Source organism: Siphateles boraxobius, unplaced genomic scaffold (genome assembly GCF_051911475.1).
Source record: "Siphateles boraxobius isolate OS27281-9 unplaced genomic scaffold, OSU_SipBor_1 102, whole genome shotgun sequence".
Taxonomy (NCBI): Eukaryota; Metazoa; Chordata; class Actinopteri; order Cypriniformes; family Leuciscidae; genus Siphateles; species Siphateles boraxobius.
The window spans coordinates 330,705-347,621 of record NW_027508703.1 but is presented as its reverse complement, the minus strand read 5'-3'; the positions used below and the strand labels follow the sequence as shown (position 1 = coordinate 347,621).

Genomic DNA, 16,917 nt, shown 5'->3' with positions numbered 1-16,917 from the left:
CGCAGGTCTTCTGTGACCGACAGTAATGCAGACTCGGTTGAATGCCCTTTCTTGAAGCCAGATTGGTTTACATCCAGCTGGTTGGGCAGAGACAGGGTGTCCTGGCCTTGTCCTAAGTCTCCTCTAGTTTATATCTGTTTTACAGTTGCTGTCTCGGCCCAGCAATTAGCACAGCAAAAGCAAATAATCAGAAAATGGGACAAATCGAAACTAGCTGTTTGGAGAGTGCTACACTTAAGTGCTTTAAAATTTAAACTGCAATACTTTTAGTAGGATGAAGTCCCAGATAGCAGACCAACACTGAATCAACATTGAATCAATGTTAATGCATTAACCAAAAGATCATTGAATCAATGTTGAAATTTAACATAGATTTTTAATCAGGTTTGCACCCTGAAATAATGTTATTTCAACGATGAAAAATCAATCAAGATGGACATAAAATCAATATTATTTCAATCTTAATTAAATCACTTATTTAACATTGAATAAAAATAGAAACAATATCAAATCAATCTTGCTTTATGTACAGCAGGATTATATGCCAGTTAATTGTCTGTTTTTACTCCTTTCAATCAAAAAGGGATGTAATTAATATGGTTTTTAATCAAAAAATTATCTCAAAGTAAACAACTTTAAACCTTCAGTTTACATGCAAATGTTTTTATTTATGACCCCACACTGTTTCAACAGGAATTAACACCACATTCAGGAAAAACAGGACTGAAACCCATGAACATTTTATACAAATAAAACATTATGGCCTGGTTTCACAGACAGGACTTGGATTAGGCAATTAGGACATTTAAGTAGCTTTTATAAACGTGCCTTAGTATAAAAAATAAAAAAAGAACATTACCGTTGTGCATCTAGAGACAAGATAATGGCACTGACATTTTAAGATATATCAGTGCAAGTTGCTTTCAGTTAAAATAGCTCTCAATCATGTATTTTAGTCTGGAATTTAGCTTAAGCCTCGTCTGTGAAACTGGGGGGGGAAGAGAACTTAAAATACAACTTAAGTACAGAATATAATAAAATTGATGACAGAGTGACTTAAAACAATTACATGGAATTGTTGATTCTGAATTCATAAAGTAAATACCAGGAGAAGATCCAGGAAAACAATAACAACATAAATGCAAACCTGCATTTGTAAAATTGAAGTAAATACAAATTGAAACTCACTAACAAATACAGAAAGAGTGCTACAGACTGAAACACTACCACAGTTCACTGTTTAGGACTTGAAGCTTTTCAAGGATTGAAAAAAGGATCCTCGGTTAGGATCTACTCGTCTGATGCAAAAAGGATGTCCTTATTAAATTGATACTCTGATGAACTCACGGGTTTCCACCACGAGCAATGTCCCCAAGCAGTTCAGGGGCATAACGGAGCCATTTTTGCAGTAACAGCAAAAACAAAATTTGAGTCCTCCTTTTCTCAGCCATCACTTCTTGTTGTAAGGCATCTAACGAATACACAAACAAACAGAAAGTTAGAACTGCACAATGTTCTAAAACCATTGATTGGTAGTAGTGTATGACTGGCAGAAGGTGGGTCATAAATATTCAGAAATGTGACTGCTGCAAATGTACAACAAATTTAAGTGCTTGATTAATTCAATTAAAGGGTTAGTTCACCCAAAAATGAAAATTATGTCATTAATGACTCGCCCTCATGTCGTTCCAAGCCCGTAAGACCTCCGTTCATCTTCGGAACACAGTTTAAGATATTTTAGATTCAGTCCGAGAGCTTTCTGTCCCTCCATTGTAAATGTATGTCCGGTATACTGTCCTTGTCCAGAAAGGAAATAAAGACATCATCAATACATTTTGGTCCAAAAATAACAAAAACATCGAAAATACATTTTGGTCCAAAAATAACAAAAACTACGACTTTGTGGGGCTCGTGAACGCGGATCCACAACAGAACCGGAAGAGAATACAATGCTGAATAAAGTCGTAGTTTTTGTTATTTTTGGACCAGAATGTATTTTCGATGCTTCAAAACATTCTAACTAACCCACTGATGTCACAAGGTTCTTCTTGATGAGGTCTTTAGGATTTTCTCTCAGGAAAAAAATTAGGGCCTTCAGGACACACTCTTCTCATGTGAAAGTTTTCAGTCTGTGATAAAGCAAAGTGATTATTTTTCTTATTTTAAAAAATCCAAATAATCTGTATTACGGAATCAGATTTTGCAGATATATGATAGCAAAGGACAGGAAAATATAAAACTTTACCTTCAGGCCATCCAAGATGTATGTGTCTATTTTTCCCTTTAGTAAAAATATAAAGACAACTTTTAGCTGATAGTCTATCCAAGTCTTAAGTGTGTTAATGTTAATGCAAGTCAATAGACAACATGGATTTTTTTACTCAACATTTTTATTTAATATTATATATTAACAATTATAGCAGTTTTATAGAAATTACTTACCATGAATTGCAAAGTGTCCTCAGTCAAACATTGAAAAGCTTTTGGTCCTAAGGAGAAAAAAGAAATGCAATATTTATTTGTGGTCGAGAATTGTTTGCTACAGGTCCATTAATTAGGCTAGTTGTGTAATACTCTACTATTACTATTTACTATTATAAAAAATAAATAATTTCTACTAAAAAAACCTAACATTAACATTTTTCCCTGGACGAAGCGAAACGCCTAGCCTAACGTTAGGCACATAACGTTAGCTAGCGTTAAGCACTTTGTCTTTACTTACATTCATCATTATTATGGGCAAACAAATAGATGAATAAATCAAAGCTTAGATGTCAAAGACAGCAGACAAATACTTTAAAAACTAAACTCAATATTATAATTCGTAAAATACACACAGCCTCAAGAGTTTTGTCCCGCTCCCCACGCACTTCCCGCCCACACCATTTCAAATATGTTGCGCTGCATAGACGGTACAGGATCGAGGCATTTATTTTATACTCATGCACATGGACTAAACTGAATACATTACTAGAAAATAAACGAGTAAAGGCAACATCTTGTATAAAAAAATATTCAGTAACGTACCTTGGCGCTGACCCAGTGGTGGAAAATGAAGCTGACAAAAAATCAACGTTGATTCAATGTTTGTCTTTTTCAACACTGAAAAGCATTGAAATATCAACATTGATCCAATTTTATTTAGGATTGAATTTTCAACCTCAACCAAAATGATGATTCTGATGGAATTTCAACATTGAATCAATGTCACATTGCTATCTGGGCAGTCTTCAGGATAATGATTCAAATAGCGAGAGTCACTTTGCATTGTCAGCACATGCTTCAGTGCTCTGAGAGTGTTTATAGTGCTGTGAGTTTAACACTTCATGACTGAGAGCAGAACACACACACTCTTCATCATCACACAAGACTAAACTACAACAATGAACACAATCAACATCTTCCTCTGGACCATTGCACTGTTTATTCAAGGTTTGTGTAATATGGTTTTTACAATAATTATTACTTCTCGTAATATGTGAAATGTATATATTTATCATATACTATATATTATCATATATATCATTTTAATTTTTGTTTGTGTTTTCTTTCAGAGTGTAGAGGACAGATCACTGTAACTCAGAGTCCATCAATACCAGCAGTTCAACCAGGAGAAGAAGTCAGAATAAACTGTAAAACCAGCAGTAATGTGTATAGTGGTGATCGTATGGCCTGGTATCAGCAGAAATCTGGAGAAGCTCCTAAACTCCTCATATATCTCACATCAAGCCGTTATACTGGAACTCCATCTAGATTCAGTGGCAGTGGATCTGGCAGTGATTTTACTCTGACCATCAGTGGAGTCCAGACTGAAGATACAGGAGATTATTACTGTCAGAGTTATCACTATATAAACAGTAAACATGTGTTCACACAGTGATAAAGAGTCGTACAAAAACCTCTGTCAGTCAGACGTCACAGTGACTGCACTGATACAGCTGAGAGAAACTGCAGCTGCTGATGGAGGATCACAAACTACACAATATCAGTGTTTATACTACAGGGCTGCTGAATTTTTCCTATTATTCAATTACACACTAGGTCAAAGGCGACAAGGTCAGCGAAAGGACAAGGTCACCACTAGGGCACGGGGAGGGGATAGGTCAAAGGTCACCATCCATCATTTTAACACAATGTGGGTCATAATACTACTTCTGTGTACACAAACAATGTTCTCAATGCTCGAGTGTAGAGGCCCTGGTGATACTTCGAGCATATTTTCATGTTGTGTCGAGCCATATTAGTGTTTTAAAAATAGCAATTTTGATGCTATCATAGTAGTGCCCCTAGCACTCCCATTCAAAAGGCAATTTGACAGAAAACGAAAATACGGTCAATCTTAAAAGTGGCGTTTCCATCCTAATTATGCTTTTAAACGAAAGTTTGACTAGGCTGCATTTTGATGATGGTAAAAAAACAATGGCTATCTGAACATCTTTGCCAAACGCAAACCAGTACAGAAGTAATCAATAAATTATCGGGGAGGGTCATGCCTTTTTTCACAATCATTTTGGAGGGTCATAGAAAAATGTATTGCTGGTGAAGGGAGGGTCAAGTCTTTTTTGACTATAGATCTCAAAACTCTTCCGGTAGCCCCTTAAATAAAAAACGAACAGTCCCTAACCACCGACTACTTCCCATCTCGACCGAACAATTATCTACTACTTTAAAAACTATCACCGTAGCCTTTACGCTAGTGCTAGCATGCTATGTAAACAAACACTTCCACCGGAAGTATAAAACCGTTTAGTCAGTTGAACCCGCTATGAATCATGGGAAATAGAATGGGCGAAGAATAAGCTGAATATGCGTACTGATTCTGGTCATTGCTGGCATCAATTTTCTCACTGATTTGAGTCATGACCAGCCGCTCAAAGCTCTTCATCATTATCGGGGTGAGTGCTACCGGCCGATAGTCATTCCAGCATGACACTAGTAGTCTTAGACACAGGAATGATGGCAGCAGATCTGAAGCATGATGGTACAACTGCTTTAGAGAGTGAGATATTAAAGGGGTCATGACATGAGAAACCAAATTTGCCTTGATCTTTTGGTATATAAGAGGTCTTTGTACCATTAAAACCTCCTGCAAGTTTCATAGCTTAAGACGTCCTCCCCATTATAAACGAACCATTTATTTAATCAAGCTCTAAATACAGCTCGTTCTAGATCCTTTGAACTTAGTGACGTCACGGTGCGAAGTGACGTACCAGTCGTTTGCATATGACCGCCTCCAGCGCAAGACAACTACGCCTCTTTTGACATCATCGCATGCGTTGACGTGCAGCGAGTGGGTCTGTTTACAAGATGACTGCGATGTGCGCAGATGTGCTGTTCCTGGCTGTGGACAAACAGCATGTTTGAATGCTGCCGAACGATCCAGACGTCAGGGAAAGCAGTTGGATGCAGTTTATTTGCAGCAATATTGTTCGGCGAGTGATGTAGATGAGTGTGACAGAGCGCATGTTACTGAAAGAACGAGCAGAGAGAGAGAGAGAGAGAGAGAGAGAGAGAGAGAGAGAGAGAGAGAGAGAGAGAGAGAGAGAGAGAGAGAGAGAGAGAGAGAGAGAGAGAGAGAGAGAGAGAGAGAGAGAGAGAGAGAGAGAGAGAGAGAGAGAGAGAGAGAGAGCCCTGGCCGCGCACGCGCCTTCAAACTGTCTTGCTCTCTCTCGCGCATATGAATCAAAATCAATTGAGAATTGACACATTGGTAAAAGATCGGAAGACCGAAGTTTCACGTGGTGGGGCATTGTGTAGCATACATGTGATACAAAATGATTAAATAATTTATGCATAAGCAGCACTGACGTTAGCCAATCATAACAATGGGCGTTAACACTGAACTCTTAAAGAGGAAACACCTCCAAAACAGACTGTTTGAATCAGAGGGGGGAGAAACAGGGTGGGAAAAGGTCATAAATCACTACAGTTTTAAAGTTTTTTTGTACAAAAACACTATAGTAATACTATAATTGCACATAAGGGAACATAATAAAACAAAACAAAAAACCATGTCATGACCCCTTTAAACATGTCAGTCAGTTCCTCTGAGAGCTGATGTGCACAGTCTTTCAGGACCCTGTCTGGGATGTTATCTGGGCCTGCAGCTTTCCGTGGCTTGACTCTCTGTAGGACCTCCTAACGTCTTCTGTGGTTACACTGAGTGTCTCACCAGCTGGTGTAGTGAGTCTAATGCTAGGAGTGCTGTTACAGGCCTCAAAGAGAGCTTAACAAGTGTTGAGAGCATCAGGAAGAGATGGGTCTCTGGGCATTCAGTGTCTATTTAACATCAGTTTTTAGATTAGATTTAAATCTATTTAAAAGCAAGCAATCTCATTGGCTACAGGAACAGCAAAGCCAATGTGATTTATGATTGAATGATTTATGATTAAATTTTCAAACACTAATAACACTATATCATTACAATTAACATCAATCTTGTGTTTATGAAGAGAATGAGTCAGTGTTTTATGATCATCATGTTTTAGGTGTAATATATGATCCCTGTCAATCAAACTGAACACACTGCAGTCAGTCACTTCTGCTGTCTGGATGAGATGCTTTCCATTTGAGCCACAGAAACTTTTACATTCTTGATTTGTGATCATGTTTTTATATGATTTATGGTGCCATGTTAATAAATTAGTTATCTCATAAATTAATGTAATCATCAGTTTGTCATTTTCATGATGTGTACAGTTGGGGAACCACTGATCTAGAGTTTCAGGACTGAACTTGATATGTATAGAAACGTTTACATTCTTACACAATTACTGTCACAACGGCTGATTCTTGATTTATGATCATGTATTATATTTTTAATAACATTTTCATATATAGTATATTTAAACCATCGCCTATAAATGTAATGATTATGTAACAATTAGGGTCAGAACGGCTAATTCTTTATCTTGTTTATGATATTTTTATATAATAAAATTTGTAATCTCCTATAAATGTAATGATCAGTTTGTCTGCGCTCCTTCACTAAAGCAGAAGTGAAACTGTTGTGTTCCAGTCCAGATCATGTAACCAATCAAAGAGTGAGACTGAAAAGCCCATTTGCATTGTCAGGGTGGAGTGATTGTGATCTCTCAGAATAGAGCAGCTCTGTCTCCAGAGACCATGTTCAAACCCCAAGAGCTTTATTTGACATTTACTGCCACATCAACCTTCTGAAAAGCACCTGCATCTTCATCTGTTAGTTGAATGATGTTGTCAGACACAAAGTGAACTTGTTGAGAAGCTTTATTGAATGTTGCAGCAAACACAGCAGATTGAAAGATCACACACACACACACACACACACACACACACACACACACACACACACACACACACACACACACACACACACACACACACACACACACACACACACACACACACACTGTTTCAGTATTGAGTTGTAAATCACTACAGCTGCAGCACTAGACTCATGTGAATCCTGCCTGACACAGGACACTCAGATACGGCTCATCTTCAGGAGAGAAACATCAGCACTCAGAGCTCTTGTGGAACGAGACCTCATGAGGAGCTCCATCATGTGTTACACTGCAGACGTACAGCTTTCCCTCTTCCCAGCGTGCTTTGCTGAGGGTCAGGACGCTACTGCGGCTGTAGCGGCCGTCCTGCTGGCTCTCTGCGCTGGTCAGAACCCCCTCGGTGACCTCTGACCCGTCCAGTGTCCAGCTCACCAGCGCCCCCTGTGGAGAGTAAGAGCTGAGCAGGCAGAGCAGTGCGGCTGATTCTCCAGAGATCTGCAGAGAAGAGGGCGGCAGCAGAGACACTGAGGGCTTCACTGTGGGACCAGCTGCAGGAGACAAACACAACACATTCACAAACACACACACAACACACTGCACTGCACATTCACAGCATTTCAACAGGACTGAAGCAGCAGACATGAGGAATGCAGGAAAAATCACCAGCATCTGATCCTTATATATATATACAATATACAAACTACACAATCACTATATGCAATTAAATCAAATGAAACTAAAGATACTAGTACACTTACTGCTTCTGAACAGACATATCTTAAATTTTACTTACATGAGATATTAAACTCAAAATGAATTGAAACACAATTGAATCACACATATATTGTGTTTGTATTATAAAGCACTGAATTATAAGCACAACATGAGCAAAAGAGATTCAGTATCATTGACTGAACTACAGAAAGTAGCAACATTTACATTCTGATGTCAAATCTCTTTTTTACATGTATGATTTCTACAATAAAAGATGAACTAAATATGAACTCAGTGTAGAAATAAATGAAGGGAAATGAAACCTGTAAAAAACTGATTAAATGAGAGACACGTTATGGAAATACATTTAGATTGTTTTGTTCCGTTCTTCTGAATGTATAAACATGACAATATAATTGTTTTAGATTAAATAATAATAAAACATTATTGGTATCACTTTACTTAAAGCCTTTATATATAATGTGTTATAAAAGTCATTTTAATGCATTAATTATGCCTTAATAATAATAATGCATTACTGCACTTAATAATGCATGTATGGTCTCACGATTATAACACATTATAATATTATCTATTCATTGTTACATTATTTTATAATGCATTAAAACAAATGACCAACAACAGTTTTACTTTATAACAAGGAATTTGTAAATATCATAATGCATTTTAACTTTGGTTTCAATGATTTACGAAAATATATATGACATTAAAATCTACATTATTGAAACCTTTATAATGCATTACACATAAAGGCTTCAAGTAAAGTTTCACCACAATATCTAATAATCATTATTATTAATAAATGTTGTTCTTGTTTCAACTGTAAAACACTTTCTGAAATCTAAATAGTATTTTTTTATTAGGTGATTAAATCGACAGACTTACCGATCACCAGTTTAGTTCCTCCACCGAATGTCCACCACAGTGATACAATCTAATGAAACACTCGTACAAAAACCTCTATTCCACTCGAGTGAACACACACTCCAGCAGAGAGAGAGAAACAACACTTCAACACACTGATATTAGAAGATCCTCAGCTCTTCTCAACACTCACTCATTCAGATTTGACTAAATGCTTTCTGATATAACACTGTTTAAAGAAATATATGTGATGAGCTGTGACCTCTGAGGTGACCTTTGACCTCTTTGATCATGGATGATGTTGTGGAGTTTCTCATAATGATGCTTCTGTTCTTCATATGCAGATCAATCATCATGATTGACAGAAAAACCTGCAGCTTCACACTTCAATCTTCAGTGAGAATCTGTTCAAATAATGACTTTATTGAATATTAGAGCCAAAGTCAATAGAAAGTGTGACAATGAAGATATAAAAGGTGTTTTGCATGTTCTACACAGTCAAGCATGTTTTCATATTCAAGCTCTGTTATAAAAGTATCTGGACTGGTTATGAATCTCCACACAAGATCATGAAACGTGAACAAGCTCTAATATGTGTCCATCTTTAACAGCCTGTTTCTTCTCCATCTGATGATTTCAGACACACATGAGGCTTCATGATAGATGGAGTGACACCATGAACTCTGATTAGAGATTCACAATCAGTCCTGATACTTTCTGAACACACTCATGATTCATGATCTTACTTTAGTGATGGCGCTTCATCTAGTGGAAGTGTAGCAGTGATGATGGTCACATGAATGAATATGGACACAGAGATGGACGTTCATCTGCACATCCTCAGTGTCTCAGGAGTCACAATAAACATACTAAATAAAGTCATGATTGTGTAACTCTAGTGTATATGAGTTTGTTCTCAGCACAAGCTGTTATAAATCCTGCCCACTTCTTTGCATTGTCAGCACATGCTTCAGTGCTCTGAGAGTGTTTATAGTGCTGTGAGTTTAACACTTCATGACTGAGAGCAGAACACACACACTCTTCATCATCACACAAGACTAAACTACAACAATGAACACAATCAACATCTTCATCTGGATAGTGCTCTGTATATCAGGTACAGTGAAACACATGCTTATAACTAAATAAATAAAGTTGGTTCATATTTTATAAATATGGCACATCTATTTCTATTTCTAATATGACACATTGCTTTTATATTGTCTTCATGCATTTCTCTTCCAGGCTCCAGTGGACAGATCACAGTCACTCAAACTCCTGTAGTTCATACAGTTTCATCAGGAGAGAATGTTGTGATGAGATGCAGCGCCAGCTCTCCTTTAACAGGCTGTAGCACACCCTGTCTGTCCTGGTACTTACAGAAACCTGGAGAAGCTCCTAAACTCCTGATATATCTCACATCCACCCGTTATACTGGAACTCCATCTAGATTCAGTGGCAGTGGATCTGGCAGTGATTTTACTCTGACCATCAGTGGAGTCCAGACTGAAGATACAGGAGATTATTACTGTCAGAGTTATCACTATTTAAACAGTAAAAATGTGTTCACACAGTGATAAAGAGTCGTACAAAAACCTCTGTCAGTCAGACGTCACAGTGACTGCACTGATACAGCTGAGAGAAACTGCAGCTGCTGATGGAGGATCACAAACTACACAATATCAAACCTTTCACACACTTTATTCATTTATTATAATCTAAGTAAACATATAATCTTATATCCATTACTAAACTGGACTAAAATGTGTAGTAAATGTGAGTGGTGCTTGTTCTTGTAAAACTTGTTGTTTTTGTAAAGCCTCTACAATGTAATAATTGCACTTGGATGCTTCACCACTAGAGGAACATCTTTATATCACTGAGTTCCTCTCTGTCAGCAAGAGAGTTTCTCTGGACACTTCAACGAGCATCTAGAAAGAGAAATGTCACACACTTCACATCAGAAGGCCTACTCTCTCATCCCTGTGTAGAAAGACACACGTACCAATGAGACGCTACAATTAAAATGGTTAAAAACACGATTTTTAAGGAAAATATACTAATCACACTGATGCACATTATGACAGAAACCCTGAACAATGTTCTAAAACCATAAATGCAGTGATTATGATACAAATTGAGAGAAAAACTACCTTTGCAATATATCTCCCCATGGTGTCTTTTGTAGGATTGTTGTAAGCTCTGAATTCATCTTAATTTTATTGAGGTTGTAAATTAACATATTTCTTTCATTACTATAAGAAGGATCTATTAATATAACATGCTCTACAGTTTTCTTTTGATTACAATTTTCACACTTTTCTGTCTCATGTTTCCCTATTGTCTTCAATGTACTATTAAGTGCAGTATTCCCAAATCTAAGTCTTGATATTATTGTTCCCTCGTTTCTATTTCTCCGTGTTATTCTGCCTTTATCTACGATTATTTGAATGTATAAAACTGTCAAGTCCTTCTCCAGTTCAACATCCAAAGGACAACTCAATGTCCGACTCAATCACTTCTATTTTCATTTGGCTTTGTCAGTTGATTGGTCTGTTCAACTTGTAAGGTTGTAACGTGTTAGGTTGTGAACCTTCTAAACAGAGAACAAACGTTACTATCACGATTAGTCACACACTCCCTGGGTTATCACGGACTAAATTTCCCATCATGCACCTCCCTGGTCTGATTACACCAAACACCATACACCTGCACGGTGCTGATTACACACACCTGCATCTCATTCATACACAACTGCTGTGTCCCAATGTGAAGGCTGCGTCCTTCGAAGGACCCAGCCTACCCAGCCTTCGAAGGACCCAGCCTACCCAGCCTTCGAAGGACCCAGCCTACCCAGCCTTCGAAGGACCCAGCCTACCCAGCCTTCGAAGGACGCTCCGCATGTAGCCTTTGTAGGATTCCCGAATTGCGCATCCAGGTGTTCCCGATTACCACTCCTGGCGCCAAGCAACGGTGCGAGAGTAGCCTACGGCTGCCATCCTGATAAATCATTTTATATAATTGAATAAACAGTATTTTGTTCATATTTTACTGGAGGACATGGTGAGGATGTTTCAGTCATGTATTTTCGGCTTTAATAGCCGGATCATGGCCAGAGGTTTTCTGCGTCCCAATTCAGAAGCTGCTTCCTGAATTGCCAGATTACACTTTAAACTGTTCAAGTATTGGGTGTTAACTTACGTAAATAGTGTAATGAAAAGAAAAGAAAACATACATGGGCATATAAAGGTTCAAATGTTCACTTATATCTTACCTTGATGCGATTTTGTAGCCTAGTGTATTCTTTTCATTATGTAGCATAAATGGACAATATAAATTATGAATACGAATATGGTAAATATATATTTAAACCCCGTATTATGGAGGGGAAAAACCTCCATCTGTGGGAAAATATTTAATAAAGGGGAAAAAAGTTATAAACAAAAATCTGAAAATACGTCAATATATATATTTTTTTTCGCACCATTTGGTGTTTACAGTTCAAATTCAAATGTTGGTGCTCAACTTTGCATTTTAAAAATAGCCTAACAACCGTTCATTTTTCGTTTTTCAATTACGGGTTAAAAAACACTTCAGTTTTAGAAAATTGAAGAAATTATCCATTTTAAAAAATAAAGTTTAAACACAATGCAAAGCATCCCTCATATACAGGTGATCTGGTTGAATCATCGTGGGCACGATTTGTTAAACCGAGGGAACAGTTTAAGAATTCATGAGCACAGTTTATAAACTGAGAGGACGGACTGCACAACCGTCGCCACGGATTGTTTTTTCCCCCCACAGGAGACTTTCTGGGCTCCGTACTACGGGAATATAAAACCCAGTTGAATATAAATAAGTGCAGTTCAAATGTTACTCCCGCTCGTCATCGGTAGCTGTCACAGTTGCTAGGCGACAAGAACAATCATCCGTCATTTTTTTAAAATAAAAATGCTGTCGTCACCGGCGCGCAATGACTTATGGGGTGAGATCGAGGAGGATAGACCGTGAAGGATCCATTTATGTATCCTTCCTTTCACGGGAAAACGAAGGGTGCATTTGGAGTCGTTTTTGAATCAGGGTAGCCTTTGTCGCGCCGCGATGACGCAACCGGCCTTTGAATACGCCCTTCAAAGGATGCGAAATTGGATTGGGACAGCCTTCATCCGCCTTCGTCGCGCCGCTGTGACGCAATCGGCCTTGGAAGGACGCAGCCTTCACATTGGGACACAGCTACTGAGGGCTTCACTGTGGGACCAGCTGCAGGACAGGAAACAAACACAAACACAAACACAAACACACACTGCACTGCACATTCACAGCATAGGAATAATGCTGCTGTAGTTTTAGATTAAATCATTATAAAACAATATCAGTAAAACTTTATTTAAAGATTTCATACATTTTGCATTGTAAAAGTATTTTAAATGCATTAATTACACTTTGCTATATACATTAAAATGCATGTATGATCTAATCAATAATTGTAACAGCGGTTAAATAACATATTATCTATTCATTGATCCAACTTTATGAAGAACAACCCTTTTGAGATGAAACAATGTAATAGCAAATATTATAATGCATTTTAGATTTGGTTACAGTTATTTATGATAAGATATAAGGCATTGTTACATACATTATGAAAAGCTTTATAATGCATTAAAGGCTTTAAGTAAAGTCTCAACATAATATGTAATAATAATTATCATTTATAAATTTTGTTCTTGTTTCAACTTGTTTTAAATTGTATGTTTAGGAATATTATAATAATTAAATAGACTTACTGAGCACTAATTATAACTACAGTTATAACACATTATAATATTATTTATTCGATGTTACCCCTTCAAAAAATTATAATACACCAAAACAAACAAACAACCAATAGCAAATATTATAAAACATTTTATCTTTGCTTACAATTATTTTTGAAAACATACATAATGCATTATTGATGGCTTTATAATGCATTAAACATAAAGGCTTCAAGTAAAGTTTCGCCACAATATCTAATTGGAGTGCCTTCGAGAGCCACTCCACACTAGACTGTGATCACTCCTTCAAACACTACATTTCCCATAACGCACTGCCCGGACTCATCAGCACTCATCTATTTCACCTGTTTCTCATCACCTTGTTTCACTCACACCATAAATACCTGGTTTTCACATTCCCTCATTGTGAAGTCTTGTTGTACTGTTAGTCTGCATTTCTGAGCAGTTTTCCCGTGTTTGTTTTCTGTTTTTGACCCTGGACTGTTTATCGTTTCTGACTCTGTTCTGCCCATCGTTTCTGACTCTATTCTGCCTATCGTTTCTGACTCTATTCTGCCTATCGTTTCTGACTCTATTCTGCCTATTGTTTCTGACTCTATTCTGCCTATTGTTTCTGACTCTATTCTGCCTATCGTTTCTGACTCTATTCTGCCTATTGTTTCTGACTCTATTCTGCCTATTGTTTCTGACTCTATTCTGCCTATCGTTTCTGACTCTATTCTGCCTATCGTTTCTGACTCTATTCTGCCTATCGTTTCTGACTCTATTCTGCCTATTGTTTCTGACTCTATTCTGCCTATCGTTTCTGACTCTGTTCTGCCCATCGTTTCTGACTCTGTTCTGCCCATCGTTTCTGACTCTATTCTGCCTATCGTTTCTGACTCTGTTCTGCCTATTGTTTCTGACTCTATTCTGCCTATCGTTTCTGACTCTATTCTGCCTATCGTTTCTGACTCTATTCTGCCTATCGTTTCTGACTCTGTTCTGCCCATCGTTTCTGACTCTATTCTGCCTATCGTTTCTGACTCTGTTCTGCCTGCCCCTATCTGGATTGTTTATTGGACTCTGTTTATTGCTGCCTGCCTTGACCACAGCCTGTTTACTGGATTACTAGTTTGGATTACCCTTATTTAATAAAGCTGCGTTTGGATCAATCTTCGTGTCTCGGAGCATTCAGAACACAACAGAAGACTTCGCCAACTACAGATCCAGTAGCTAAGTAGCCAGTGTCTTCGGACAAGATGGCCGCCGCCGAGCCAGTGTCTTCGGACAAGATGGCCGCCGCCGAGCCAGTGTCTTCGGACAAGATGGCCGCCGCCGAGCCAGTGTCTTCGGACAAGATGGCCTTCGCCGAGCCAGTGTCTTCGGACAAGATGGATGCTGCCCTGTTGTCTGTTCCTGAGCCGGTGTCTCTCCTCTCAGCCGGTCATGTCACGTCTACCCAGCCAGAGACTCTTCACATCACGTCTGCCCAGCCAGAGGCTCTTCACGTCACGTCTGCCTTCACGTCACGTCTGCCCTGCCAGAGGCTCTTCACGTCACGTCTGCCCAGCCAGAGGCTCTTCACGACACGTCTGCCCAGCCAGAGGCTCTTCACGTCACGTCTGCCCAGCCACAGGCTCTTCACGTCACGTCTGCCCAGCCACAGGCTTTCACGGCACATCTGCCCAGCCAGAGGCTCATCACGGCACTTCTGTCCAGCCAGAGGCTCATCACGGCACTTCTGCCCATCCACAGACTGCTTGCGTCACTTCTGCCCAGTCAAACCTTCACATCCTACGCCAGTCCAGCCGAGCCTACACTTCACGCCAGTCCAGCCAAGACTGCAAGTGTCATACCCGCCGAGCCAAAGCCCTCTTTGCCGCTGGTCCTGCCCAATGCAAAGCCTTCTTCGCCGCTGGTTCTTGTTCTTGTTTCAACTGTAAAACACTTTCTGAAATCTAAATTGTATTTTTTTTTATATGTAATTAAATAGACAGACTAGTTTAGTTCCTCCACCGAAAGTCCACCACAGTGATACAATCTAATGAAACACTCGTACAAAAACCTCTATTCCACTCGAGTGAACACACACTCCAGCAGAGAGAGAGAAACAACACTTCAACACACTGATATTAGAAGATCCTCAGCTCTTCTCAACACTCACTCATTCAGATTTGACTAAATGCTTTCTGATATAACACTGTTTAAAGAAATATATTTGATGAGCTGTGACCTCTGAGGTGACCTTTGACCTCTTTGATCATGGATGATGTTGTGGAGTTTCTCATAATGATGCTTCTGTTCTTCATATCCAGATCAATCATCATGATTGACAGAAAAACCTGCAGCTTCAAATAAATGAATCAACAATTCTGAACATTTCAAATGCACAGTTTAATATATAATGACATGCACAGTAAATATATTAATATTTAATATATAATATATATATATATATATAAAATATGTATATTAATATATAATAATATATAATATATTGTTCTGGTTTACTCTAAATATAATAAAAACTATTCATTTACTTCTTGATTTCTCATTATTAACATGCTTTTAAAGGCGTTGTAAGAGCCACATAAGGACTAGTTCATCTGAAATAATAATTTTGTTTAAAAACAGTAAAAACTATTTTATGAAAATTCATAAGTAATGTATTGTTTGAAATGCATAATTTAGTAATGTTTAGATCTGATAACATTTCAATATTTCAGCTTCCAGTCAGATAGCGCTACGTCATAGCATAAGCGATTGGATGTAGTTAGTTTCAGTTTGAAGTTAGAGACGTTGGAAGCAACACAGTTTTTTGACCGTGCGTACCATGTCTATGTATAATTTTATGTTTTGGAAGTAAACTTTTAAAAGGAAGACTTGTTTTGCTCGTGTTTCAAATACTGGTTGTATTTAGACTGACTTCAAAAGGTGGTACAGAAGAATCAGAAGAAACTACCATTACATTAGTCAAAAAACTCGCTAATTCGAAACGAAGCTGGAAAACGGAGCGGATGTGTCTAGCTTGTTGTTGGATGAGGGAGCAAAGGATAGGACTTTAGCGCCGCAATCAAGACAAAGGATTGGGCCAGTCAGCGACAGAGACTCGTGACGGACCGACATCAGGCGGCAGTTTCTCCGTTTGTCGGGTTTCGTTGGCCTGTTTGTTAACAGAGAAGTGAGTGAAGCTGCGCGCGCTGAAGTGGGTGCCGACGGACGGACGCACGCACGAAGATATGAGTGAGTTTGGAAGAGAAAAAAAAAAGTAGGTCAACTTCTCCCTGCAAAAC

At 38.3% G+C, this 16,917-nt stretch overlaps 2 long non-coding RNA genes and 1 gene segment (V, D, J or C); 2 read left to right on the top strand and 1 right to left on the bottom strand.

Moving 5' to 3' along the window:
• Positions 1–3,268: 3,268 nt before the first annotated feature.
• LOC143752630 (uncharacterized) overlaps positions 3,269–16,917 on the top strand; it is a 29,926-nt gene continuing 16,277 nt past the window's right edge. Inside the window, exons 1-2 of one of the 2 annotated variants that reach the window (XR_013207398.1) lie at positions 3,269–3,432; positions 3,555–3,675. This is a non-coding gene — a long non-coding RNA (uncharacterized LOC143752630). The remainder of the gene's footprint in view (positions 3,433–3,554; positions 3,676–16,917) is intronic. The other variant, XR_013207397.1, reaches the window with a different exon arrangement.
• Positions 7,231–9,661, bottom strand: LOC143752501 (uncharacterized). 2 transcript variants are annotated; one of them, XR_013207392.1, is made up of 3 exons: positions 9,611–9,661; positions 8,886–9,268; positions 7,231–7,813 (listed from the first exon to the last, which is right to left on the bottom strand). It is a non-coding gene; the product is annotated as an uncharacterized LOC143752501 (long non-coding RNA). The 2 variants fall into 2 exon arrangements; XR_013207391.1 differs by having other exon boundaries at positions 8,886–9,652.
• LOC143752252 (immunoglobulin kappa variable 3-15-like) lies at positions 9,841–11,347 on the top strand. The segment is given in 2 exon segments: positions 9,841–9,981; positions 10,110–11,347. Coding segments are annotated over 2 exon segments (378 nt in total).